Source organism: Jaculus jaculus, chromosome 6, assembly GCF_020740685.1.
Source record: "Jaculus jaculus isolate mJacJac1 chromosome 6, mJacJac1.mat.Y.cur, whole genome shotgun sequence".
Lineage (NCBI taxonomy): Eukaryota > Metazoa > Chordata > Mammalia > Rodentia > Dipodidae > Jaculus > Jaculus jaculus.
In genome coordinates this window covers 141824484-141851971 of record NC_059107.1, presented here as the reverse complement: position 1 = coordinate 141851971, position 27488 = coordinate 141824484, and the positions used below count along the sequence as shown (strand labels likewise).

The 27488-nt window shown below is 42.6% G+C and overlaps 1 protein-coding gene across 3 annotated transcripts in view; it reads right to left on the bottom strand.

Annotated features, from left to right (window-relative positions):
* The window catches only part of Apaf1 (apoptotic peptidase activating factor 1), a 128378-nt gene that overhangs the window by 98499 nt on the left and 2391 nt on the right, over positions 1-27488 (bottom strand). For all 3 annotated transcript variants that reach the window (XM_004650202.2, XM_045152055.1, XM_004650204.2), the window contains exons 2-5: positions 22649-22827; positions 22341-22530; positions 18975-19172; positions 165-348 (exon numbers count right to left, since the gene is read on the bottom strand). In XM_004650202.2, the coding sequence (XP_004650259.1) occupies positions 165-348; positions 18975-19172; positions 22341-22530; positions 22649-22786 (710 nt within the window). In that variant the 5' untranslated portion in view covers positions 22787-22827. The remainder of the gene's footprint in view (positions 1-164; positions 349-18974; positions 19173-22340; positions 22531-22648; positions 22828-27488) is intronic.

Below are 27488 nucleotides of genomic sequence, written 5' to 3'. Positions count from 1 at the left end.
TTTTTTAAAGGAAAAACAAAAATTCTGGGAGTGGAAGGATTCAAGTAGAGAAGGGATGCAGGGAGACAGAAGAACCAGTTACCTTGTATGCTAATTGTAAAAGGTACTTGATGTTCAAGACTTCAGAGAAGTCTCATTTACCAAGTACATTAGATCATCCATACCTTGGGTGTTTGCGCACCATAAGCATGCGGAGACGGTCTTTGGCCTCTTCAATGTTAAGTGGAAGCCTCTTTGAGAAACTCTCATCCTGATCCAACCTCGTACAAAGATTCTGCAGTTTCATCAGAAGCCCAGATTTGTCTTGTTTTCCAATTGAAACCCAATGCACACCCCCTGGGAAACAACCTAACAAGGAAAAGAATAAACTTGAGACTGTGAACACAAGTCCCCTCCTGAGCAGTTCTACTGCTAAATATCAGATATATCTTTATTCTATTCTTTTTCTTTCCCTCTCTGCTCCCAAATAAATGAAAATATTTAGATGTGGACTAGAGAGATGACTTAATGGTTAAGGCGTTTGCCTGCAAAGCCAGGTTTGATTCCCCAGGACCCTCATAAACCAAATGCACAAGGAGGCTCATGCATCTTGAGTTTGTCTGCAGTGGCTAGAGGCTCTGGCGTGCCCATTCTCTCTCTCTCAAATAAATTAATTAATTAAATTAAACATAAAAAATATTTAGAATTACAATGATTGTAATGGGGAGGCAATATGATGGAGAATGGAATTTCAAATGGGAAAGTGTGGGGGTGGGGAGGGAGGGAATTACCATGGGATATATTTTGTAATCATGGAAAATGTTAATAAAAATTTAAAAAAAAATTTAGATGTTCATCAGTTTGTAATTTCATATCTTTACCTAGTCTTTTTTTCTTTTAGCTTTTTTTTGTGGTTTTTGTTTTCTTTTTGTTTTTGTTTTTCAAGGTAGGATCTCTCTCTAGCCCAGGCTGATCCAAAAATGTACTATGTAGTCTCAGGTTGGCCTTGAACTCACAGGGATTCTCCTACCTTAGCCTCCCAATTGCTGGGATTAAAAGTGTGCATTGGCCGGGCGTGGTGGCGCATGCCTTTAATCCCAGCACTCGGGAGGCAAAGGTAGGAGGATTGCTGTGAGTTCGAGGCCACCCTGAGACTCCATAGTGAATTCCAGGTCAGCCTGGGCTAGAGTGAGACCCTACCTCGAAAACAAAAAAAAAAAAAAAGTGTGTATCACCATGCCCAGATTTTTTTTCATTTTGGTTTTGATTTTTCCAGGTAGGGTCTCACTCTAGCCCAGGCTGACTTGGAATTCACTATATAGTCTCAGGATGGCTTTGAACTCATGGCAACCCTCCTATCTCTGCCTCCTAAGTGCTGAGATTAAAGGTATGAACCACTATGCCAACTCTGGCTCAATTATATATTTATTTTGGCTTTTCAAGTTAGGGTCTTCTCACTCTAGCCCAGGCTACCCTGGACTTCACTATATAGTCTCAGGCTGGTCTCAAATTCACAATGATCCTCCTACTTCTCAGCCTCCCAAATGGTGGGATTAAGTGTGTGCCACCACACCTGGCCTTTTTTTTTTTAATATTATATTTAGTTTCTGGGGGGGGGGGTTGTTTGTTTGTTTGTTTTTGTTTTTTCAAGGTAGGGTCTCACTCTAGCCCAGGCTGACCTGGGATTCACTATGAAGTCTCTGGGTAGCCTTGAACTCACGCAATCTTCCTACCTCTGCCTTCCGAGTGCTGGGATTAAAGGCGTGTACCACCACGCCCGGCAGTTTCTAGTTTTTCAAGGTAGGGTCTCAGTGTAACCCAGGCTGTCTTTGAACTCACACTAGGTCCCAGGTTAGCCTCAAATTCATGGTGATACTCCCAGCCACCTCAGTGTTGAAATTAAAGGTGTGCACCACCACACCCAGCTTCAAACAAATTTTTCTAATACGTGTTATCAGTGATTACTATATAGGACCATCTCCATATCAGTATTCTTGATATTTTGGGCTGAGTAGTTCTTTACTGTGAAGAATTTTCTTATGTGTTACAGGATAATTACCACCCTCCCTTGCCTCTGTCCCCTAGGGTGCTACTAATATTCCTCCTACCAGCACTGGCCACCAAAACAATTATGACAAACCTCTCCTCCCCCCAAAAAAGCTGAGTGTGGTGGCACATGACTTTAATCTGAGTACTGGAGAGACAGAGGTAGGAGGATCACCATGAGATCCAGGCCACCCTGAGACAACATAATGAATTCCAGAACAGCCTGAACTAGAGTGAAACCCTACCTCCTCAATAAATAAAATTCTTAAATATTCTTGAAGTACTAAATCATCCAGTTAAGAACAACTGATGTCCAGAACATAAAACTCATTCATCATCATTCTCTTCTAGTCTTTTAAAGTTTAAGTTCAAGGGGCTGGGGAAATGGCTTAGCAGTTAAGGCACTTGTCTGTAAAGCCAAAGGACCTAGGTTTGATTTCTCAGGACCCACATACGCCAGATGCACAAAAAGGCAAACGCATTTGGAGTCTGTTTGCACTGGCTGGAGGCCCTGGCATGCCCATTCTCTCTCCATCTCTGCTTCTCTCTCTCTCTCGCTCTCTTTCTCTCAAATAAATAAAAATTAAAATAAAATAAATATTGTTAAATTCAAGGGCAGCTCTACTGCTTAATAACTATGAAGCAAATTACTTAGTCTCATATGGAGAAATACTATTCTTTATTTATTTCTTTTTGAGTTAAGAGTCTCACTCTAGCCCTGTTGACCTGAAACTCACTCTGTAGTCCCAGGCTGGCCCCAAACTCACATTAATCTTCGTACCTCTGCCTCTGCTGGGATTAAAGGCATGTACTACCACACATGGCAGGGAAAAAAATTAATGAAGGTGGAAGGAGAAGAGAACACTCTGAGATTATCCTCTGACCTCCATATGTGCACTGAAGCCCTTGCATACCCATACACATTCATTATAAACACACACACTCATAAATAGATTTCTATGTTTTTATTTATTTACAAGCAGAGGGGAGAGATGGGCACACGAGGACCTCCTGCCACTGCAAATTCCAGATGAATGTGGGACTTTGTGCATCTGGATTTACGTGGCTATCAGACTTTGCAAACAAGTGCATTTAACTGATTGAGCCATCTTTCTAGCCCCTAGATGGTTTTAATCCAGGATACAAGTATGGTTCAACATATACAAATCAATAAATGTATTTATACACATATACAGTCTTAAGGACAGAAATTACAAGATCAGGACTGGAGAGATGGTTTAGTGGTTAAGGTGCTTGCCTGTGAAGTCTAAGAACCCAGATTCAATTCCTCCCTAGAGCCCACATAAGCCAGATACACATGGCGGCACATGCATCTGTAATTTGTTCATAGTGGCTGGAGACCCTGGAGTACACATTCTCTCTAATAAATAAGTGAAAAAAATTATGATCATCTCAATAAAGAAAAGGCCTCTTTTTCAACATCCCTTGAAACATGCTTGAGCGTGATAAAGAGTGTAAACATGACATATCTATCTATACCCAACATCATACTAAATGGGTGTGGTGATTTGAATGTAAAATGTCACTCAAAGCTTCCAATGTTCCTGATTAAGGCTCTAGTTCAGTCCCAAGCTGGTACAGCTTTGGGAGGTGGAGCCTGGCTGGAGGAGGTGTCACTGGTGGTAGACTTTGAGATTTATTAGTCCAGACCACACAGTATGTTCAGAGCTGGCCCACTTAAGACTTCTCACCACCGCTGCCCCCACCGCTGATAGATGAAGATGAAGGCTGGTTGTCTGTACTGCCATGCTTTTCTCTGTCATGATACAACTTCCCCTAGAAGCTGTAAGCCTGAAATAAAGCTTTTCCCCTCATAAGCTCTTTCTGGACGTACGTTTTCTCCCAGCAACAAGAAGGTAACTGCTACAATGGGGAAAAACAAAAACATTTCCTCTAAAAATTTATGTCCTCTAAAATCAGAAATGACACAAGGGTGCCCACTCTCTCTGCTTTTATCCAACATGGTGCTTACAGTCATAGCTAGAGAGGCAGGGGAGATGGATTAGCAGTTAAAGACACTTGTTTATAAAGCCAAATGCCTCTATTCAATTTCCAAGACACATAGAAAGCCAGTAGCACAAAGTGACACCTACATATAGAGTTCATTTGCAACAGCAGGAGGCTCTGTTATACTCAGTCTAACTCTCTCAAATAAAGAAAGAAAAAGTAGCCGGGCGTGGTGGCGCACGCCTTTAATCCCAGCACTCGGGAGGCAGAGGTGGGAGGATTGTGAGTTCAAGGCCACCCTGAGACTCCATAGTGAATTCCAGGTCAGCCTGGGCTACAGTGAGACCCTACCTCAAAAAACCAAAAAAAAAAAAAAAAAGAAAAAGTAGAGGGCCAAGAAAGGGGATGGAGGAGAAGAGGGGTGGAAGGAGAGTTAATTAAAATTAAAGATGTTATAAATAAGCCATATAGAAACCCACTAAGTCTTCACTTGCTAAATAATGTATAACTTTAAGAAAGAGAGAGAGAAGGAATTTGGGCAGAAGTGCCCTGTGAGAGTAGATAATGCTGTGCACAGAAGCCATAGACTGTTATTAAAAAATTATAATGAGAGGGTTAGGATATCATTCAGCAAGTTGTTAGTCAGGGAGGTCCCTGATGCCCCAAAACATTACAGGTTATTGCCAAGCCTCCTGGTTACCTACTAGGAATACATGGTAAAACCCTATTGCTGAAAACACCACATAAACATGGGCTACAGGACACTGAGAAATCAAGATTTGGAACCTCCCTACTGACTAGCTATCATGATGCTGGAAAGAGACATGCAGGCTGTTGAGGGAGAAAAGTCATCAACAGTTTTAACCAGCAGTGAACCCTGTAAGCTTTATGGCTGGCCAGCCAGGCCACAAGTACCAACTGTTAAGATGTTTGCATCTATTAAGATGTTTGCATCTGTTATGGGGGTGAGGGGACAACCAACTGATCTCTGATTGGAATTGAGGACCACTCCACAGGAGGAAATTCATGCCTGGTACTGAAAACCTAACCAAAAAGCTATAGCTTGAGAGGTCCTAAGCTTTAGCAGGTCTGATGGTTTGAAATAGGTATCTCCCATAAACTCCTATATTTTGAATGCTTGGTTCCCAGCTGATGGCAATCTGGGAATTGGAGTCTTGATGAAGGTGATGTGGATGGGTGTTAGAACCAAGTTCCCCTTGCCAGAGTTTGGCTCACTCTCTTGCTTGTTTCCACGTGCTGTGGCGGAAGAGATGTCCATCTTCTGCTCATGCCACCTTTCCTCTGCAACTGTGGAACATCCCCTTGACACTGTAAGCCAAAGCAAACAACTTTTCTCCCAAAAGGCAGTTCTAGCCTGGTGCATTCTACCAGCAATAAGGAGGTAAACAGTAACAGAAAGTTTAGTACCAGGAGTAGGGTCACTGGCACTAGAAATCTGACTGAGTGACATTGCCCTTTTGGAAATGATTTGTGGGAGGAATGCTGAAGGATGTGAAACCTTGGCCTAAGAGACGCCTTGCAGTGCTTAAGGCAGAATTTGAAGGACCATTATGGTCAGAGTTGAAAGATCTAAATGTAGAAAGAACTATAGACTGTGAGATTTGGCTTATGAGGAGAAGAAAGAACTTTGTCTGGACTAGGCTAAAAGCAGTTTGTGTAGAGACCTGCTGTGTTCTGCCTGTCTGCATTATGAGGAACTGGCAGAGGGTTGCATTATATATAAATGAACTGGTATGAGCACAAGGATATGGCACAGAAAGAAATTAATGTTTCCAGCTGGAGACAGAACCCATGCAACTGCAATTGTTTCAGAGATTACTACCACTGAGATTGAGCCAATTGTGCTACATCAGGATAACAGAAAGAAAGCTGACTGACCCTTGAAATGAAGGGTCCTGAATGCTGAAGGAGTGTTCTCTTTAAAGTCAGCTTTATTCCCCACCCCACCCCACCCCACCCCCAGAGTAATAAATTTGGTAGCCCACCTGGTACTATGGGAGTATAACAAATGCAGGAAAGAGTCATTGGATTTGTAATGTGGTTTTTTTTTTTTTTTTTTTTTTTTTTGGAAATGGCCATAGGCAATGTGAGTCAAAGTTTGTGGAAAGTGTCTGTGTGAAGGCCCAGTGGAACCATGAGGATGAACCATGAATTGCAGTGGACTGCGGGACAGCTGCCAATGAGAGCAGCTAGCTCGGGATGATGTTTGCCTCATGTTATAAGTAGCCCAGCTGGAGAAATGGAATTGGAACTGCAGACACTTCATTATTAGAGATGTTGGACCAACAAGATTTGATGTTTGCCCTGCTTTAGATCTGGTATTAGTTCAATCTTTCTTGGCTATGCCCAATGCCATCTTTTGCAGTGTGAATGTTTATTATGCACCATTATGTTCTTTTAGTTTTACAGCTAACACTTCAGAAATTTTTGACTACAGGGATGTTTGAATGATACTGGGATTGGTAAAAAATTGCAGAACTTAAAGTTGGCCTGAATGCATTGCATTGTACATCATGGATGGTTATCAGTTTACAGGGGCCAGAAGTAGGATGTGGTGGTTTGAATTGGGTGTCCCTAATAAACCTGTGTGTTTTGAATGCTTGATGATAATTTGGGAACTGGAGTCTTTCTAGAAGAAATCTGTTGTGGGGGAGGAGGCAGGCATTATGGTGGTGTAGCCAGTTTCCCCTTGCCAGAGTTTGGGATACTCGCCTGCTGCTGCTTCTACCTGTTATAGCAAAAGTGATGTCCAGCCTCTGCTCATGCCATGTTTTCCCCTGTCATCATGGAGTTTCCTATGAAGATTATAAGCCAAAATAAATTCCTTCCTCTTACAAGCTACCTTTGGTCAAGTGTTCAGTGCCAACAAGAAGGTTAACAGCTACAGGAGGAAATCACTACTATTATCTGGCTAAGTACCCTCCTCTAAATACTTATGCCCACATATTAATGTTACTCTCATTTCTGGTTATAGAAGCTTCTCTTTTCAGATGGCAATGACCACTAGGGTGACTCAAAAGTTGTCATAGTGCTCAGAAGTGACAATGGTGTGTTCAGCACTAAGACATCTATCTCTATTACATCCTTCAGGGACCATTGTGAATGAGGTGGCAGAAGAAATGTAAGAGCCAAAGGAAGGGAAGAAGTGCTTTTCAATACTGTCTTCCAAATACAAAGTAGTCATGGTAATCATGACCTCACATTAGCTTGACACTACCTACATAAGACTTGCATAATAGAAAAGAAAAAAAATGACATCAAAACAAAAAAGGCAGTAAAGGAAAGCTGGCTCAGCAGTTAAATCACTTGCCTGCAAAGCCAACAACCCAGGTTCGATTCCCAGGTTGGAGAGATGCCTTAGTGGTTAATGTATTTGCCTCTAAAGCCTAAGAACCCAGAATTGATTCCCCAGTACCCACGTAATGCCAGATGTACAAAGTGGCACATGCATCTGGAGTTCGTTTGTAGTGGCTAAAGGTCCTGATGTACCCATTCTCTCTCACCCTCTCTTTGCAAATAAACGGAGAAAAAATTTTTTTTTAATTTTGGTTTTTCGAGGTAGGGTCTCGCTCTAGCCCAGGCTGACCTGGAATTCACTATATAATCTCAGAGTGGCCTTGAACTCATGGTGATCCCTCCTACCTCTGCCTCCCAAATGCTGGGATTAAAGGCAAACGCCACCACACCCAGCTAAAAAAAAATTCTTTTTTAAACTGGGCATAGGCTGGAGAGATGGCTTGGCAGTTAAGGTGCTTGCCTATGAAGCCTAAGAATGAATGTTCAAATCTCCAGGTCCCGCGTAGCCAGATGCAAGTGACGCCAGAAGGCAATGTCACACATGCACACAAGGGGGCGCACACATCTGAAGTACATTCACAGCGGCTGAAAATCCCTGGCTCACCCATTCTCTCCCTCCCTCTTTCTCTTTCTCTCTCTCTCTCTCTCAAAATCTCAAAAATAAAAAAATAAGCCAGGCGTGGTGACATACACCTTTAATCCCAGCACTCAGGAGGCAGAGGTAGGAGGATTGCTGTGAGTTTGAGGCCACCGTAGTGAATTCCAGGTCAGCCTGGGGTAGAGCGAGATCTTACCTCGGAAAACAAAATTAAGTAAATAATAAAAAAAAATAAAAAATAAAGGCAGGCATGATAGAGCATGCCTTTAATCTCAGCACTTGGGAGCCAGAGGTAGGAGGATCATTGTGAGTTTGAGGTCAACCTGAGAGTACATAGATCACCCTGGGCTAGAGCAAGATACTACCTCATAAAATAAAATAAAAAAAATAAAGTCTTCTGTATATCCAAGCAAGGTAGCATGGGATACAGCTACAGAACCTATCATGGAGCTACAGTAAACAGCTAACACTATTCTGCTCTCTGATGGCTAGGGCAGCTGGTGGGTATGGGAGGTAAGTGGTTACCCCACGTATGTACCACATATTATGCAAGAATGCAGGGGACAGGAGGTAAGATCCTTAAACAGACACCCATGGCTCCAGCCAAGGAGCTAGGCACAGGCTGGTAAAGGGCAAGTCCCTTTTAGTGGCCAGGCCAGCTAATGGGAAGACAGAAGTGAAGGGCTGTGGCTGACTGCTGAACTGTAGTAGTGGGAACATAAAGTACAGTCTTGTGGATCAAAGGAGGGACTGGTGAGAGGAGCAGAGACAGTCACTGCTGAATAGAATGCACAGGTAGTCAGCAACAACTACAGTAGGTAGGGTTGAGTGAGCTTAAATGGAAGCCAGATGGTGAGGTGACCATAGGTGCCTTATACAGACAGCATTTCCTGCTCATGTATTAAAAAAACAACAAAACCCAACACTAGTTAGATGGTGTTCAGTGTCTCCAGCAGAGCCTGCAGACCACCTAATCTCAACCTTACTCTGTTACTTGTGTTTTTCTTTCTTTCTAATCCTTGACAGGTAGAGGCTGGAGAGATGGCTTAGCAGTTACAGGGCCAGTTTGCAAAAACATGTGCTATTACAGTTTTAAAATTCTGCCAGGATTAAGAAAAAGATAAAGAATGTAGCCGGGCATGGTGGTGCACAACTTTAATCCCAGCACTCGGGAGGCAGAGGTAGGATCACTGTGAGTTCAAAGCCACCCTGAGACTACATAGTGAATTCCAGGTCAGCCTGAACTACAGTGAAACCCTACCTCAAAAAATAAAAAAAATAAAAAAAATAAAAAAAATAAAAAAAAAAAGAAGAATGTATCTGATGCAGTTACCTACTAAACCCTGTCACATTTTAAGTGTATGTTCCTAAATTAAAGGCCTTTGTATACTACTGTTTTGTTGTTGTTTTTGTTTTACGAGGTAGGGTCTCACTCTAGCCCACGCTGACCTGGAATTCAGTATGCAATCTCAGGCTCGCTGGGAACTCACAGTGATCCTCCTACCTCTACCTCCAGAGTGCTGGGATTAAAGGCATGTATCACCACACCTGGCTCTATCCTAAATTTTTTTTTTCTATCCTAAATTTAAAACTGAAAAATTTGGGGTATTATAAATGTACATAAGAAAAAAATATGTCAGCTTAAAAAAGAATGAAGAACAGATTAATGGGGGTGAAAAGGTCTACGAGAGGTCAGGGGAAGAAACTGAGTAAAGATGGAAGGAGGGCTAATCAAAATCTAAGAGGAGATAAATAAGTCATATGGAAACCTACTTTTTTGGACAGTGGAACACAGAGGAGCCAAAGATTGTTACTAGAAAATTTTCAGTGCCCAGGATGGGATACCTTTCACTGAGTTGTTAGCCAGGGAGGTCACTAATGCCCCTAAAACATTACAGGCCATTGCCAAGGCCCTTGGTTTCCCACCAGAAGTAGATAATAAGACCCTATTGCTAAAGACTCCACATACTTGGGCTGCAAGGCCACAGAGAAATCCTGCTGGAGCTGAGCTGAAAACCGACTCCATGTAGATCAGCTGACAAAAAGCTGGAAAAAGCTATGCTGCATGCAGTTCAATGGGAGAGAGAGAAATCACCAGAGAAGATCCTCTACAGTGGACACTGAAAGCCTTATATTTGGCCAACCAGGCCAAAGGAGTCAACAGGTGCAATAGTGCCACATCTGTTATGGGGAAAACCAACTGCCCTCTAATTTGACTACAGGCCCGCTCCATGGGAGAGAATACATCCCTGCTACTAAAAGCCTACATCATAAGCCCTAGGGGTGTAACATCTGCTGCTGTCTGTATATATTATACTCACCAAATTGTCCACTAAGCGCTTCTCTTAATGTTCATACCCATATATTAAATGCTACTCTCACTTTTGGTTAGAGAAGCTTCTCTTTTCAGATATCAGTGCCTTTGGGATTGACTCAGAAGGCACCATGGTGCTGAGAAGAAGTGACAGAAGAGTGTTCAGCACTGAAATATCTCTGTCACACTTTCCAAGGCTCCAGGTCCATTGTGGAAAAGGTGGCAGTAAGAATGTAAGGGCCAAGCTGGGCATGGTGGTGCACTCCTTTAATCCAAGCACTCAGAAGGCAGTGGTAGGAGGATCGCCGTGAGTTCAAGGCCACCCTGGGATTACCAACTGAATTCCAGGTCAGCCTGGGCTACAGTGAGACCCTACCTCAAAAAAAAAAAAAATGTAATGGCCAAGCCAGGCATGGTGGCACATGCCTTTAATCCCAGCACTCGAGAGGCAGAGGTAGGAGGATCACCGTGAGTTCAAGGCCACCCTGAGACTACATAGTAAATTCCAGGTCAGCTTGTCCTAGAATGAGACCCTACCTCAAAAAAAAAAAAAAAAAAAAGAATGTAAGGGCCAAAGGAAGAGTAAGACTCCTCACAATGTGCTCCTCCAGACACAAAACGGCCTGGATATCCATGACCTCACAGTACCTGACACTACCTACACAAGACCATCATAACAGGAGGAAATGATCATGACATCAAAATAAAGGAGAGAATGATTGAGAAGGGGAGGGGATATGATGGAGAGTAGAGTTTCAAAGGGGAAAGTGGGGGGAGGGAGGGAATTACCATGGGATATATTTTATAATCATGGAAAATGTTAATAAAAATTTAAAAAATTTTGGGCTGGAGAGATGGCTTAGCGGTTAAGCGCTTGCCTGTGAAGCCTAAGGACCCCGGTTCGAGGCTCGGTTCCCCAGGTCCCACGTTAGCCAGATGCACAAGGGGGCGCACGCGTCTGGAGTTCGTTTGCAGAGGCTGGAAGCCCTGGCGCGCCCATTCTCTCTCTCTGCCTCTGTCTTTCTCTCTGTGTCTGTCCCTCTCAAATAAATAAATAAATAATTTTTTTTTTTAATTTAAAAAAAATTTTAAATAAATAAATAAATTTTTTAAAAAGGAATAGCAGGATAAAAGAAAAGAGCAGACAGGCTGTTACCAACTCATCTACAAACTTCCTATTATCAACCAGGTATAGTGGTGCACACCTTTAATCCCAGCACTCAGGAGGCAAAGGTAGGAGGATCACCATGAGTTCGAGGCCACCCTGAGACTACATAGTGAATTCCAGGTTAGCCTGGACTACAGCCAAACCCTACCTTGAAAAAAAAAAAAAAAACTTCTACCACCACAAGGTAACATTTCATTATGTACTGAAGTAGTATTTCTGCCTTTTATGAACAACCTAACTATCTTGACTATGGGCACAAGAGGGAGCAATTTAGCTCTGGATAAGTTTTGTAGTTACTATTCCTTCAGAGAGTTATTCAAGAAAAGTATCTTTATTCAGAGAAAAGAAATCCAGCATATTTTTATATGAGGTTTTTTGTTTTGTTTTTTCGAGGTAGTGTCTCACTCTAGCCCAGGCTGACCTGTAACTCGGGCTAGCCTCTAATTCCCAGGGTCCATTTCCCAAGTGCTGGGATTAAAGGTGTATGCCACCATGTGCATCTCAAGGAAATCCTGAAGATAGAAACAGAGAGGCAGCCTATGGAGAAAGCTTCTATGTTTTAAAAAACTACATGCATAAATGATACCATAAGTAGTTTATAGATATTTCAATAATTTCACTACCAATAAGAAAAAAAATAAAGGGCTGTGAGTGGGAATTAGTCAGGTAGCTTTATTTTAAAGTAGTCAGTCAGAGAGTCCAAAAGAGGGAACCAAAAGAGATGTTATGTTACCACCTTCCAGGGCAGAACAGGAGTTTGGTAGCTGAACTAACCTATCCAGTCAGCCCGCTCTCACCCCCTCCTCAGGTGTGCTGACCTCTTCTGAGTCAGCCTCCAGAGTCCAGACTAACCAGCCCTCTCACAGCCTCACCTGAGCCTGAGGATAAGCCCCATCACAGTAAGATTATACATAGATTTTCACCAGGTGAGCACAGCCCTCTCTTGGCAGTTCATCTCTCCTGAACATCCAAATCCCGGCTGTAGTCGGATTGGGATGGGAGAACCCCTACTCCTACGTGGGCTCCCTACCCTCCTGCCCGCCACATAGCAGAAGCTCTCTGCACTTGTTCTTACCTTCTCTGAATACAATACAGTTTAAATAAAACTTACCCTCTGATCTACGGACTTAATTCTGTAAAGTCATAAGGATCTGGGGATACCCAAAATTTACAGTGCATTGGCCAACTGTTGTATTGGCAAGAAACCCCAAAACTCCTGTTACAGTTGAACTTTCAGAATCTAGAACTCATCATTATACCATGGAACCACTAACTTTCAAAAAAAAAACCAGGTACCTTAAAATGTGTAGGCAGGGGCTGGGGAGATGGCTTAGTGGTTGGGGTGCTTTCCTGCAAAGCCAAAGGACTTGGGTTTGATACCCCAGGACCCATAGATGCAGAAGGTGGCGCATGCATGTGGAGTTCATTGGTAGCAGTTGGAGACCCTGGCATGCTCATTCTCTCTCTCTCTCTCTCTCAAATAAATAAAAATAAAATTAAAATATTAAAAAAGAAAAAGATGTACAGGCAGGCTGGGTAGTGGTAGCCCCAGTACTTGGGAAGCTGACGCAAGAAAATTGTAAGTTTGACTACAAGCTCTGCTAAAATTCTGAAAGCCTTCCCTCCCCCACCAGAAAAGTGTAGACATAAATAAATAAGAACTTTATATTTTTTTAAGATAGTAACTTTCTATAGGAATCACAGCTTTAACCAAGTTTGTAACTCTTCTACTATATGTGCTAAGACATGCTAGGAGTGACAGGACCCCAAAAGTAAAAGTAAGGAATGTTCTCAGGCCTGCCCTTAAAAGTCTTTACTTTGCTAGGTCTGAGAAGGAGCTGGCTTCTCCTTATCTCTTTCTACATAAAGTAGTTCTCTCCTTAGAGCTTTATTTTCTTAAACTCAACCTGACTCTATCCCTAGGAAGGAGTTCCCTTTCCTGCAGGATTGAGATTCCTGGGGCTAGAGAGATGGCTTAGTGGTTTAGGCCCTTCCTGCGAAGCCAGAAGACCCAGGTTTGATTCCCCCAAGACCCAAGCAAGCCAGATGCACAAGGTGGCGCATGCGTCTAGAGTTTTTTATGCAGTGGTTGGAGACCCTGGTGTGCCCATTTACTCTCTTTCTTTATTTTAAATAAAAATAAAATATTTTTAAATGATTCCTGGAAGGAAAAAATAAATAAATAAATAAAATTCCTGGAAGGATTAAACCTCATCCTGTATGTAGAAACCTAGCTGGTCAGTTCCACTTTCCTCCAGAACCTAGGTCAGACCTTAGTCAAGGTCTCTAGGAGACCTTTTCAATTTCCAAAAAAAAACCCTCTTCCTGTACATTCTATCCATAATATAGTAAAGTCTTACTAAACTTTACCCTCTGGTCTGCGGATTTCAATTCTTTGAATTCTTTTGTTTGTTTGTTTGGTTTTGGTTTTGGTTTTTAATTTTTTTATTAACAACATCCATGATTATAAAAAATACCACATGGTAACACCCTCCCTCCCCCCTGGTTTTATTTTTTTTAATTTTTTTTGTTTATTTATTTATTTGGGAGCTACAGACAGAGAGAGGGAGACAGCGAGAGAGAGGGAGATAATGGGTGAGCCAGGGCCTCCAGCCACTACAAACCAACTCCAGACGCGTGCATGCACCCCCTTGTGCTTCTAGCTAACGTGGGTCCTGGGGAATCGAGCCTTGAACCAGGGTCCATCAGCTTCACAGGCAAGCGCTTAACCGCTAAGCCATTTCTCCAGCCCTGGTTTTGGTTTTTTGAGTTAAGGTCTCACTCTAGCTCAGGCTGACCTGGAATTCACTATGTAGTCTCAGGATGGCCTCGAACTCATTGCTATCCTCATACCTCTGCCTCCCGAGCACTGGGATTAAAGGTGCACCACCAGGCCTGGCAGGTTTCATTTTATTGAGGTTAGGGTCTCACTCTAGCTAAGGATGAACTCCTTTATGTGGTCCCAGGATGGCCTCGAACTCACAGTGATCCTCTTACCTCTACCTCCCTAGTAAACCTGGAGTTTACTGACTCAGTGGAAGCTTTGTGTGATTAGTGACATCCCAGCACCTGAACCCCTGGGTTAAAGCCCAACCAGGAAGCTGATATAGGCTCCAGCACTCTCATCAAAAAAACTCAAACACTCCTATCAGTACTTTTTTCACACAGAGGTTTTGTACTATATATAATTAATGGCAAATCCAGTATGCCTACATTTTAGAAGAAAGCTAGTGAACTTCAAGTATCAAAAGATATCTTTGGGGCTGGAGAGATGGCTAAGTGGTTAAGCACTTGCCTGTGAAGCCAAAGGACCCCAGTTCGAGGCTCGGTTCCCCAGGTCCCACGTTAGCCACATGCACAAGGGGGCGCACGCGTCTGGAGTTCGTTTGCAGAGGCTGGAAGCCCTGCCGTGCCCATTCTCTCTCTCTCCCTCTATCTGTCTTTCTCTCTGTGTCTGTCACTCTCAAATAAATAAATAATACTAATAAAAAATTTAAAAAAAAAAGATATCTTTGGGGCTGGATGGATGGCTTAGTGGTTAAGGTGTTTACCTGAAAAGCCAAAGAACCCAGATCTGATTCCCCAGGACACACGTAAGCCAGATGTACAAGGTGGAACATGAATCTGGAGTTCATCTGCAGTGGTTGGAGGCCTTGGCACTTCCATTCTCTCCTCCCCTCCAAATAAATAAATAAAAATATATCAGAACCAGGGGTGGTGGTACACACCTTTAAAAAATAAAAAGAAGGGCTGGAGAGACAGCTTAGCCATTAAGGCACTTGCCTGCAAAGCCAAAGGATCCTGGTTCAATTCTCCAGGACCCACATAAGCACAAGGAGGCACATGCATCTGGGGTTCATTTGCAGTGGCTGGAGGCCCTGGCATGCCCATTCTCTCCGCCCCCCCCCCCACCACCTACCTATTCTCTCCCTCTCTTTCTCAAATAAATAAATAAAATAAATAAATAAAAGCCATCTTTGGGACTGGGCACAGTGGTACATGCCTGTAACCCTAGATCTCAGGAGGCGGCAGCAGGAGGATCACTACTTATTTTAAGCTGGTTTAGTTTATATAGTGAGTTCCAGACTGGGCAGGCTACATAACAAGATCCAGTACCAAAAATAAACAAATGGGGGCTGGAGAAATGGCTTGGTGGTTAAAGTGCTTGCCTGCGAAGCCTAAGGACCCAAGTTTGATTTCCCTGTACCCAAGAAAGCCAGATGCTGAAGGTGGCACATGGGTCTGGAGTTCTGATATGCCCATTCTTTCTATCTGCCTGTCTCTCTCTCCCTCTCCCCTGCCACCTCTCTCTCTCTCTCTCTCTCTCTCTCTCTAATAAATTAAATAAACAAATGAATGAGTCTTTAGGACTATATGTTTGCAGTTTCAGGAATCCAACCTAGGGACTTTCCATACAAGCCAGGTTAAGCACTCTTCACTGAGGTACACTCTTGTCCCAGAAAAAGATACATTAACAGACATAAAATGACTCACTCCAAAGAGATTAAGAGTTAAACATGAGAGTAGAAATGTAGCTCAGTAGAAAGCACTTGCCAGTGTGAGTGAAGTCATGGGTTGGTTCAATCCTCAGCACTGATCTCCTACCTCAGCCTCCCCAGTGGTGGAACTAAAGGCAGTGCCACCACACTTGGCTTAGAACCTTTTCCTCCTTAAGAACATCTAGGACAAAGTCAATACAGAGGATAAGTCAGAATAAGGTATCAATTCTAAAATAACAGAAATCTAACATCTATATAACACAAGAGATTCCTAGGAAACAAGAAAGAGATGGAAATCACATATGAAACCAATCACTATATATAAACAAAATCTATACAAGGAAACCTAAAAGGCTAAGAACTTGATTTACTAGAGCAGTGCTAATTAGAAGATAGCACTGGGTTGGAAAGATGGTTTAGTAGTTAAAACACTTGCCTTCAAAGCGAAAGGACCCAGGTTCAATTCCTTACCACCCACATAAACGTAGGTGCACAAGGTTGGCACATGCATCTGGAGTTTGTTTGCAGTGACTGGTGCCCATTCTCTCCCCCACCCCTTTCTCTCTTTCTCTTTCCCGCTCAAATAAATAAATATTTTTTTTAAAAAAAGATAGCACTTTAAGCTGGGCGTGGAAGGGCACACCTTTAATCCCAGCCCTTGGGAGGCAGAGGTAGGAGGATCACTGTGAGTTCGAGACCACCCTGAGACTACATAGTGAGTCCCAGGTCAGCCTAAGCTAGAGTGAGACTCTACCTTGAAAAAAAGCACTTTACACAGCTAGCCTTACAAAAAATTACAAAGAGGTTAAGTCAGGTATGATGGCTCACATTTCTATCCCAGCTGAGGTAAGAGGATCACAGTGAATTAGAGGACAGTCTTGACCTACAGCGTGAGTACCAGGTCAGTTTGTGCTAGAATAAGACCCTATCTCCAAAATAAATAAATAAATAAAATAAAAATTCGGCTGGCCATGGTGGTACATGCCTTTAATAGAACTTTAAGCTATTACACACCTCAGGGGGCAGAGGTAGGAGGATCACTGTGAGTCCAAGGCCACCCACCCTGAAAGTACATAGTGAATTCCAAGTCAGCCTAGGCTAAAGTAATAACTACTTTAGAAAAAAAAACAAGTTTTAAAGCTGTCTCATTTGTCACTGAGAAAGTAAAGACACAGGAACCCTTATACCCTGATGTATAAACATATGGACTGAAACAAAATCAAACTCAGTATTTGTATATCTTACAATCCTAGCTACATGTACTCAACAAATACTCTAGTAAACCAGGCTGCTGGCATGCCCACAATCCCGGTGCAAACCACTTGCTTGGAAAGCAGAAACAGGAAGTTCATGAAGATGAGGCCAGCCTAAAGACAAGGACTTGAAGACTCCTTCTACAAGGAAGTAGAGAAAACAAGGACAAGATTTTTCCCAAGAGCTTCCAGAGGAATTTAGGCCTGTTGACCATTTATTTGATTTTAAACTAGTATTGTTACCTTCTCATTGCTGGGACAAAATACCTGACAAAAATCACTTATGAGCAGGCATGGTGGTGCACACCTTTAATCCCAGCACTCAGGAGGCAGAGGTAGAAGGACTGCTGTAAGGCCAGCCTGAGATGACATAGTAAAATCCAGATGAGCCTGAGCTAGAGTGAGACTCTACCTTGAAACGCCAAAAAAAGAAGAAGAAGAAAAAAGAAAGAAACCTTCAGAATTATAAAACAAGAAACAAGTATTGTTTGGGGCTTTATTCCCTCCTGCCTTCTCATGGCAGGAGCTCTTCATACTATCTCCTCTCCTCTTTTCTTCTCTTACACTAATAAAGTCTCTCTAAACTTTTAAAAAAAAAAAAAAAAGAGCATCAATAAGAGTCTAATGTGCCTAAAGGACTATCATCCTTGACTCAAAAGGCATCATGGTGCTGAGAAGTGACAGGAGTGCTCAGCACTGTATTATCTTAATCACACCTTCCAAGGCTCAGGGTCCATTGCAGAAGAGAATGTAAGAGGCAAAGGAAGGGTAGGACTCCTTACAATGTGCTCCTCCAGATACAAAATGGCCTGGATATTTATGACCTCGCAGTGCCTGACACTACTACACAGGACCATCATAACAGGACGAAAAGATCATGACCTCAAAATAAAAGAGAGACTTATTGAGGAGGAGGGGATATGATGGAGAATGGAGTTTCAAAGGGGAAAGTGGGGGGAGGGAGGGAATTACCATGGGATATTGTTTATAATCATGGAAGTTGCTAATAAAAAATAAATAATTTTTAAAAAATAAAAATCAAAAAAGAAAATTATCATCTTTTCACCTTCCAGTAAGTTCTTGGCCAGGGAGACCCCTGGTACTCCAAAGACATTAGAGGGTTTTGCCATGGCTCTTGGATGCTCACCAGAACTAGATGGTAAGACAGTATTGCTAAAGATACCACATGCTTGAGACGCAGGTCACTGAGAAAACAAGCCGGAAGCCTCCTCCCTGTTTACTAGCTGACAGGATGCTAGAAGAGCTATGTGGCCTACTGGGGGAGAAAAACCTTCAACAGTCTTAACAAGCAGTGGATCCAGCAGGCTTTATATCTGGCTAACCAGGCCAAATACACCAAGTGGTACAATGGTGACATGTCTATTTGGGAGGAAACCAACTGCTCTCTGATTAGATTTCAGACAAGCTCCATGGGAGGGAATTCATATCAAGTACTAAATATCTAGTCAAAAGCCTATGGCTGAGGTGGTCACAGGCTAATTCACTATGTAGTCTCAGGCTTTGCAAGCAAGAACCTTTAACCATTAAGCCATCTCCCCAGCCCAAAAATTATCTTCTAATCCAGTGATTAAAACTTACCTTCTGGGCTGGAGAGATGGCTTAGTGGTTAAGGCATTTGCCTGCAAAGCCAAAGGATCTGGGTTCAACTCTTCAGGACCCACCTAAGTCAGAGGTACAGGGGGTACATGCATCTGGAGTTCGTCTGTGGTAGTGGGAAGCCCTGGTGCACACACATGCTCACTCACGCACGCTCTCTCTCTCTCTCTCTCTCAAGTAAATAAAAGAAGTAAAAAAAGAAAAGAAAACTTACCTTCCAAGAGGCAGTGATCTCGAACAGCTTCTGCAGCTAACACAGACTTCCCACAGCCAGCCATTCCATATATGGTCACCCATCCTGGGTCACCGTTCAGCTTCCAGAGCTTCTGCTGAACTGCATTCACCAGCTTCTTCCTAGTGACAAAAACAACTGGCCTCTGCGGTACTCCACCTTCACACAGCACTGTCTTCACTGAAATCCAAAACAGGTACAAATGAACGCCAAGTGCCATATGGAAGTGACTCCCATAAAAATCAAGCAAGTAGCTGTGTGTGGTGGCGCACGCCTTGAATCCCAGCTTGGGAGGCAGAAGTAGGAGGATCGCCATGAGTTCAAGGCCACCCTGAGACTACATAGTAAATTCCAGGCCAGCCTGGGCTAGAGTGAGACCCTACCTCGAAAGAACAAAAAAAACAAAAAGATGCAAGTAAGGTTGAGCTTTTAGCCTCAAAATTAAAATTGCTAAGAAAGCTGAGAGTGGTGGCGCACACCTTTAATCCCAGCACTCAGGAGGCAGAGGTAGGAGGATCACCATGAGTTCAAGGCCACCCTGAGACTACACAGTGAATTCCAGGTCAACCTGAGCTAGAGTAGACCCTACCTCAGAAAAAAAAAAAAAAAAAAATTTAAGAAAAATAACAAAATGTGGTTAGCATATTAACTTCAATTTCTGATTCCTCAGAACACAAAGAACAAAGCAAACATATATCCATTAACAGCTACAGATGGGCTGAAGAGATGACTCAGCAGTTATGGTACTTGCCTACAAAGCCTAACAACCCAGGTTCAATTCCCCAGTACACATGTTAAGCGAGATATACAAAATGGCACATGCATCTGGACCTCATTTGCAGCAACTAGAAGCCCTGGCACACCCATTTTCTCTCTCCCTGGAAAAAAAAAAAGATGGGAGGGCTGGAGAGATGGCTTAGCAGTTAAGTGCTTACCTGTGCCTAAGGACCCTGGTTCAAGGCTCAATTCCCCAGGATCCACGTTAGCCAGATGCACAAGGAGGCACTTGCATCTGGAGTTAGTTTGCAGTGGCTGGAAGCCCTGGTGTGCCCATTCTCTCTCTCTCTCTGCCTCTTTCTCTCTCTCTGTCTGTTGCTCTCAAATAAATAAATAAACACAAAAAATTTAAAAAAAAAAAGATGGGGGCTGAAGACATGACTTAATGGTTAAGGCACTTGACTGCAAAGCCAAAGTTCAGTTCCCCAAGATCCACATAAGCCAGATGTACAAGGTGGCACATCTGTCTGGGAGTTCATTTTGCAGCGGCTAGAGGCCCTAGTGTGCCCATATTCTTTCTCTCACTCTCAAGTAAATAAAAATAAAAATAAATTTTTTAAAAGACGGCTACAGGGCTGGAGAGATGGCTAAGCGGTTAAAGCATTTGCCTGCAAAGCCAAAGGACCAAGGTTCAATTTCCCAGGACACACATAAGCCAGATGCACAAAGTAGTGCATATGTCTGGAGCTCATCTACAGTGAATGGAGGCTCTGGCACACCCATTATCTCTCTATCTATCTCTTTCTCTCTCTCAAATAAATAAATAAAGATGGCTACAGACTATGGAAGTCTCCACATATACCTATCTTACATAGTATTCCTTGGCTCTTCAGCCCTTTTCTTTTATATTGAGGACTAGGAAAGGGCTGGAAGGGTGGCCCAGAGATAGAACTTGCTTAATATGCACAAGACTCTGATTTGATCCCCCCAGCACCACAAAAAAAAAAAAAAAAAAAAAAAAAAAAAAAAAAAAAAAAAGACTGGGAAGGAGAATGTCAAGAGAAAATGTGCAGGGAATTCCTCTAATATAAGACTTAGGCCAGGTGTGGTGGTACATGCCTTTAATCTGAGCACTTGGGAAGCTGAGGCAGGAAGATAGCTATGAGTTCAAGGCCAGCCTCAGACCACATAGTGAGTTCCTGATCAGCCCAGGCTAGAACAAGGCCCTTGAAAATAAAAAAAAGCTATCAAACGTAAGGCGTAATGGTTATACAATGTAAGACTGAATAACACTGGTGGTACTGAGTGTCAAAGTGGATTTCAGTTCTAGGTATTCATTACTAAGCACATTTCTCACAAACAGCAAATTCCCTATGACATCATTTAAAGTATCAGCTGGGCATGGTGGTACATGCCTTTAATCCCAGCACTCAGGAGGCAGAGGTAGGAAGGTCACCACAAGTTCAAGGCCACCCTGAGACAACATAGTGATTTCCAGGTCAGCTTGAACTAGAGAGAGACACTACCTCAGAAAACCAAAAAAAGAGGGCTAGGTATGGCGGTGTACGCCTTTAATCCCAGCACTGGGAAGGCAGAGGTAGAAGGATCATGATGAGCTCAAGGCTATCCTAAGATTATATAATGAATTCCAGGTCAGCCTGGGATACAGTGAGACCTTACCTCGAAAAAGATAAAGAAAACAAAAATCCAAAAAAAAAAAAAAAAAAGAATATAGACTTCTGGGCTGGGGAGCTGTCCTACAGTTAAAGGTGCTTGCCTCAAAGGCAAACACACAGTGTTGCATGCATATGAAGTTCATTTCTAATGGTGAGAGGCCATCACAAGCCCATAATTTCTCTCTCAAATAAATAAATAAATAAAGGAAAGGAGGAAAAAAGGAATATATACTTCTAAAAATTGTTACCCTCTCCTATCAGCTTTATAAATATACAGACAAGAAAATAAACAATGGCCTACAAAAATGGTCTTATCTCTAAAAATTTGGGTGCGCATGCTATCATCTCATCAATAAGTAGTTCACTTGGCAAGATGAAAATATGCCAGCATGGATGTCTAGAAGCAATACTCAAATTTAGGGCTAGAGAGATAGCTTAGCAGTTAAGGTGCTTGCAGCAAAGCCAAAGGACTCAGGTTTGATTCCCTAGTACCCACATAAAGCCAGATGCACAAGGTGGTTTATGTGTCTGAAGCTCATTTGCAGTGCCTAGAGACCCTGGTGTACATGGAATTCCATCTGCCCCTCTTTCTCTCTCTCTTTCTCCTCCCTCTGTCTCTCTCTGCTTGCAATTTTTTTTTTTTTTTTTTGCTTTTCTCACTCTAGCTCAGGCTGACCTGTAATTCACTATATATTGGCAGGGTGGCCTCAAACTTATGGCAATCCTCCTACCTCTGCCTCCAAAGTGCTGGGATAAAAGGCGTATGCCACCACGCCCAGCTTTATAAAATATTTTTAAAAGAAATAGCCAAATTTAAATATTCTTTTACATGCATTCTTCAATGAATTGATAACATACTCTTCAGAATATTCCCTCTGCAATCAGACAAAGCTGCAGCAGTGTAGCCACTGCCCTTCGTGACAGCCATGTGACAGAAGATATCAAGGGTACAAACCATAGGAAGTTATTCCACCATCTGAGTCTTTGACAATGGAAGAAGAAACAACAGGAATGCCACTATGGAGAAGGGCAGCCAGGTCTTTATACCCTTCATGGAGCAGAGCATTGTAGAATGATATGTAGGCATAATTATCTTTTCTCAGTATCATTTTAATTAGAATAGCTGCTCGTTGATGCTGGCTGGGCTAAAAACATAAATAAATAGTTTAGTATATGGCAGTGAGTGTTTGCAAGATAAACTAATGGACAGCAGTGCAAGTCCTGACAGTCTGAAAACTTAAGACAGTATACATTCAGCTTTACCTGATTTTTCACTTCTTCCTCCTCTAATGTTGTTAAAACTCCATCACTAATCATGTGATCCATGATGTAGGATGTTTTGATGTCCCTTTCCAGGGCTTCTCTATGTTGAAGCAAACAATTTCGAGCTTTTGCATCCATTCTCCCTCAAGTTGCTTTCTCTCTGAGCTGTTGAACATGGGCTATAAACAAAACACCAAGATATTTGTCAGGATAATAAACAGGAAAAAAGGTGTACCTCAGTGGAAATAAAGGAATGTACAGGACCAGAGAGAAGGCTCAACAGTTAAAGCACTTGCTTGCAAAGCCTGACAGCCCTGGTTCACTTCTCCAGTACTCACACAAAGCCAGATGCACAAAGTGACACATGTGTCTGGAGTTCATTTGCGGTGGCAGGAGGCGCTAGAGGAGAGAGGGGAGGGGGGGAGAGAGAGAGAGAGAGAGAGAGAGAGAGAGAGAGAGTGTGTGTGTGTATATATATATAGAGAGAGGGGGGAGGGGGGAGGGAGAGAGAGGAAGGGGGGAGGGAGGGAGAGAAATTAAAAAAAAGCTGAACGTGGTGGCACATGCCTTTAATCCCAACACTTGGGAGACAGAGGTAGGATAACTGCTGTGAGTTTCAGGCCAGCTTGAGACTACATAGTGAATTCCAGGTCAGCCTGGGCTATAATGAGACCCTACCTTGAAACCCCCCCAAATTTTTTTTTTTTTTTTACAGAAAGGGGCTAGGGAGACCGTTGATAAAAGTACTTGCTGCACAAGCATCAGGGTCAGAGTTCAGATACCTGTACCAAAGTATTTGCCAAGTGGGTATGGCAGTGCAGTGGCTGCCTGTAATTAATCACAACACAAAGGCCAGGAAATCCCCAGGGTAAACTGGCTAACAAGACTAGTTGAATGAAACCTGGCATGGTTGAGCACGCCTTTAATTCCAGCAGAAGTAGGAGGATCAGTTTGAGTTCCAGACCAGTCTGCAACTACATAGGTCAGCCTGGACTACAGTGAGACCCTACCTCAAAAAAAAGGCTAGCTGAATCAGTGAGCTCTGGGCTCGAGAGAGAGACCTGCCTCAGTAAAATATCATGGAGATGATGGAGGAAGACACCCAGGATCTCCTCGGGCTTCCACATGCATGCATTCACATGCATGCCCCACCCCTCCCCCCACACAAAATGCACAGAAAACAGTACTTGTTTTAAAAAACTTAATTTATTTTTACGTATGTGTGTGTGTGTGCCAGGGTTTCTTGGCACTGCAAATAGAACATCAGATACATGTACCATTGTGGTATCTGGCTTTACATACATGACTGGTGAATTGATTCCAGGCTGGCAAGCTTTCTAATCAAGCTCCCTTTTAATCCCTGAGCCATCTCCCCAGATCCCAAGAGGTTTTTTTTTTTGGTTTTTCAAGGTAGGGTCTCACTGTAGCCCAGGCTGACCTGGAATTCACTATGGAGTCTCAGGGTGGCCTCGAACTCACAATCCTCCCACCTCTGCCTCCCGAGTGCTGAGATTAAAGGCGTGCGCCACCACGCCTGGCAAGTTTTTTTTTTTATTAAAACTTTTTAGAGACCAGTGTATTTGGCTCAAGCCTTTAATCCCAGAACTCAGAAGGTTGGGGTCAGAGAATCAAGTTTGAGGGTAAATTCCAGGTCAGTCTGGGCTAGAGTGAAACCCTACCTCAAAATATAAAAAAAAAAAAAAAAAAAAAAAACCTTTAATCCCAGCACTTAGGAGGCAGAGGTAGGAGGAATGCCATGAGTTCGAGGCCACCTGAGACTACATAGTGAATTCCAGGTCAGCTTAGGCTAGAGTGAGACCCTACCTCAAAAAAAGAGCAAGGCATGGTGGCGCCTGCCTTTAATCCCAGCACTGGGGAGGCAGAGGTAGAAGGATTGCTATGAGTTTGAGGCCAGCCTGAGACTACATAATAAATTCTAGGTCAGCCTGGGCTAGAGTAAGACCCTACCTCAACCCCCCCAGCCCACAAAAAAAAACTTTTAAAATGCACAAAAGCCACTGCTTTGAAAATGTGAGAAAATACAAGCATTTTTACGCCCTACCTGGGAAGAGCACAAAGTGGAAGCAACCATTCTGGAAAGCAGTGTAAGATATAGATATGTTTAACTGCTTCTGGTCCATAAGGCTAAGATCAAGTGTGGATATAGAAGTGTTTAAAATAAGCATCCTCTTTTCAAAATTTTTTTTGTTCAATTTTTATTAATTTTTATTTGACAGTGGCAGAGAGAGAGAAAGAGACAGAGAGAGAGAGATTGAGAAAGGGCGCACCAGGGCTTCCAGCCACTGCAAACGAACTCCGGACGCGTGCGCCCCCTTGTGCATCTGGCTAACGTGGGTCCTGGGGAATCGAGCCTCGAACCGGGGTCCTTAAGCTTCATAGGCAAGCGCCTAACCGCTAAGCCATCTCTCCAGCCCATAAGCATCCTCTTTAACCCAGAAATTCTGCTTCTAGCAATGTACTGGGAAAAAAGTTACATATGTATGCAAAAACCACACAGAAAGACTTACTAGAACATTTAGGTTAGAAAAACAGTAATCATAACCAAAATGTCCATCACTTTGAATGTGAATTTAGAGTGGGAGATGGCTCAGTGGGTAAGAGTACGTGCCATGCAAGCATGAGAATCTGAGTTTGACCCCTAGCACCCACATGAAAAGCTAGGCATGGCCACACATGCCTATAACCACAGTTCTGAGTGCACATATACACCACTCAAACTACATACACCAAAAATGAAGGTGTCTACATAAATGGATTATATAGCCACTTAAAATATGACATGTATGTCTAATGTATTCATATGAAAAAATGCTCATGACACATTGCTTCTTGAAAAAATAGAAATAGAATCCCATATCTAACACAAGACATAGCTAATATATAAACATACAGGTAGAAGTTTAAAAGTTTGTTCATCAAAATATTTAGGATACTAAGTAGCAAGATGTGGGATTTTCCTTTTATGTACTTTTCTAAATAGTTTTGATTTTTCAATACACATCACTTTTATCCTTTTCTTAGATTTAGATTTTATAAAAATAGCTATCATGCCAAGCATGGTGGCACACATCTTTAATCCCAGCACGTGGGAGGCTAAGGTAGGAGAATGGCTGTGAGGTCAAGGCCAGCCTGAGACTACAAAGTAAGTTCCAGGTCAGCCTGGGCTAGAGCAAGATCCTACATGAAAAAAAAACAAACAAAAAACAGTTATCAGACATAAGGCGTAATGGCTATTCAGCATAAAACTGAAGAACATTGGTGGTACTGAGTGTTAAAATGGATGTCAGTTGTAGGTATTCATTACTAAGCACATTTCTCACAAACAGCAAACTCCCTATGGCATCATTTATTGGATTAAGATGCAACAAAGAGCCGGGCATGGTGGCACATGCCTTTAATCCCAGTACTCGGGAGGCTGAGGGAGGAGGATTGCTGTGAGTTCGAGGCTACCCTGAGACTACACAGTGAAATCCAGGTCAGCCTGGGCTAGAGTGAGACCTTACCTTGAAAAAAAGCAAAAAAATAAAAATAAAAAATAAAAAAATACGGTAACAAATAGGGCTGGAGAGATGGCTTAGCAGTTAAGGCATTTGCCTGCAAAGCCAAAGGACCTAGGTTCAATTCCCCAGGACCTACATAAGCCAGATGCACAAGATGGCACATGCATCTGGAGTTTGTTTGCAGAGGCTAGATGCCCTGGCATGCCCATTCTCTCTCTCTCTCCTACTCTTTCCCTCTGAATCTGTCTCTCAAATAAATAAATAAAAATAAATTTTTAAAAAAAGCAACAAAGACTAACGTTCTTTAAAAAAAAAAGTTTAGGGTTGCAGAGATGGCTTAGAGGTTAAGGCCCTTGCCTACAAAGCCTAAGAACCCATGTTCTCCTCCCAGGTCCCATGTTGGCCAGATGCACACAGGTGAAGCAATGCCTACTAGGTAGCACAAGCATCTGGAATTCTATTGCAGTGGCTGAGGTCCTGGTGCACCAATTCTCTATCTTTCCTCTCTGTCTGTCTAGCTCTCTATAAAATAAAATAAAAAATAGCTGGGAAATGGAACCAGCCTACATGTCCCTCAACTGATGAGTGGATAATGAAGATGTGGCACATTTATACAATGGAGTTCTACTCAGCAGTAAAGAAAACTGAAGTTATGAAATTTGCAGAAAAATGGATGGACCTGGAAAGGATTATACTAAGTGAGGTAACCCAGGCCCAGAAAGCCAAGCGCCACATGTTCTCTCTCATATGTGGATCCTAGCTACAGATGATTGGGCTTCTGCGTGAGAAGGAAAATACTTGGTAGCAGAGGCCAGTAAGTTAAAAAGGAGACATAAGGGCTGGAGAGATGGCTTAGCAGTTAAGCGCTTACCTATGAAGCCTAAGGACCCCAGTTCAAGGCTCGGTTCCCCAGGTCCCACGTTAGCCAGATGCACAAGGGGGCGCACGAGTCTGGAGTTCGTTTGCAGAGGCTGGAAGCCCTGGCGCGCCCATTCTCTCTCTCTCCCTCTATCTGTCTTTCTCTCTGTTGTCTGTCGCTCTCAAATAAATAAATAAATAATTTTTTTAAAAAAAAAAAGGAGACATAAAGGGAAGAGAAAGGAAGGGAGGAGGATACTTAATAGGTTGATATTGTATATATGTAAGTACAATGATTGTAATGGGGAGGTAATATGATGGAGAATGGAATTTCAAAGGGGAAAGTATGGGGGTGGGGAGAGAGGGAATTACCATGGGATATTTTGTTATAATCATGGAAAATGTTAATAAAAATTTAAAAATTAAAAATAAAATAAAATACAAAAGTGAAAAAAATAGCT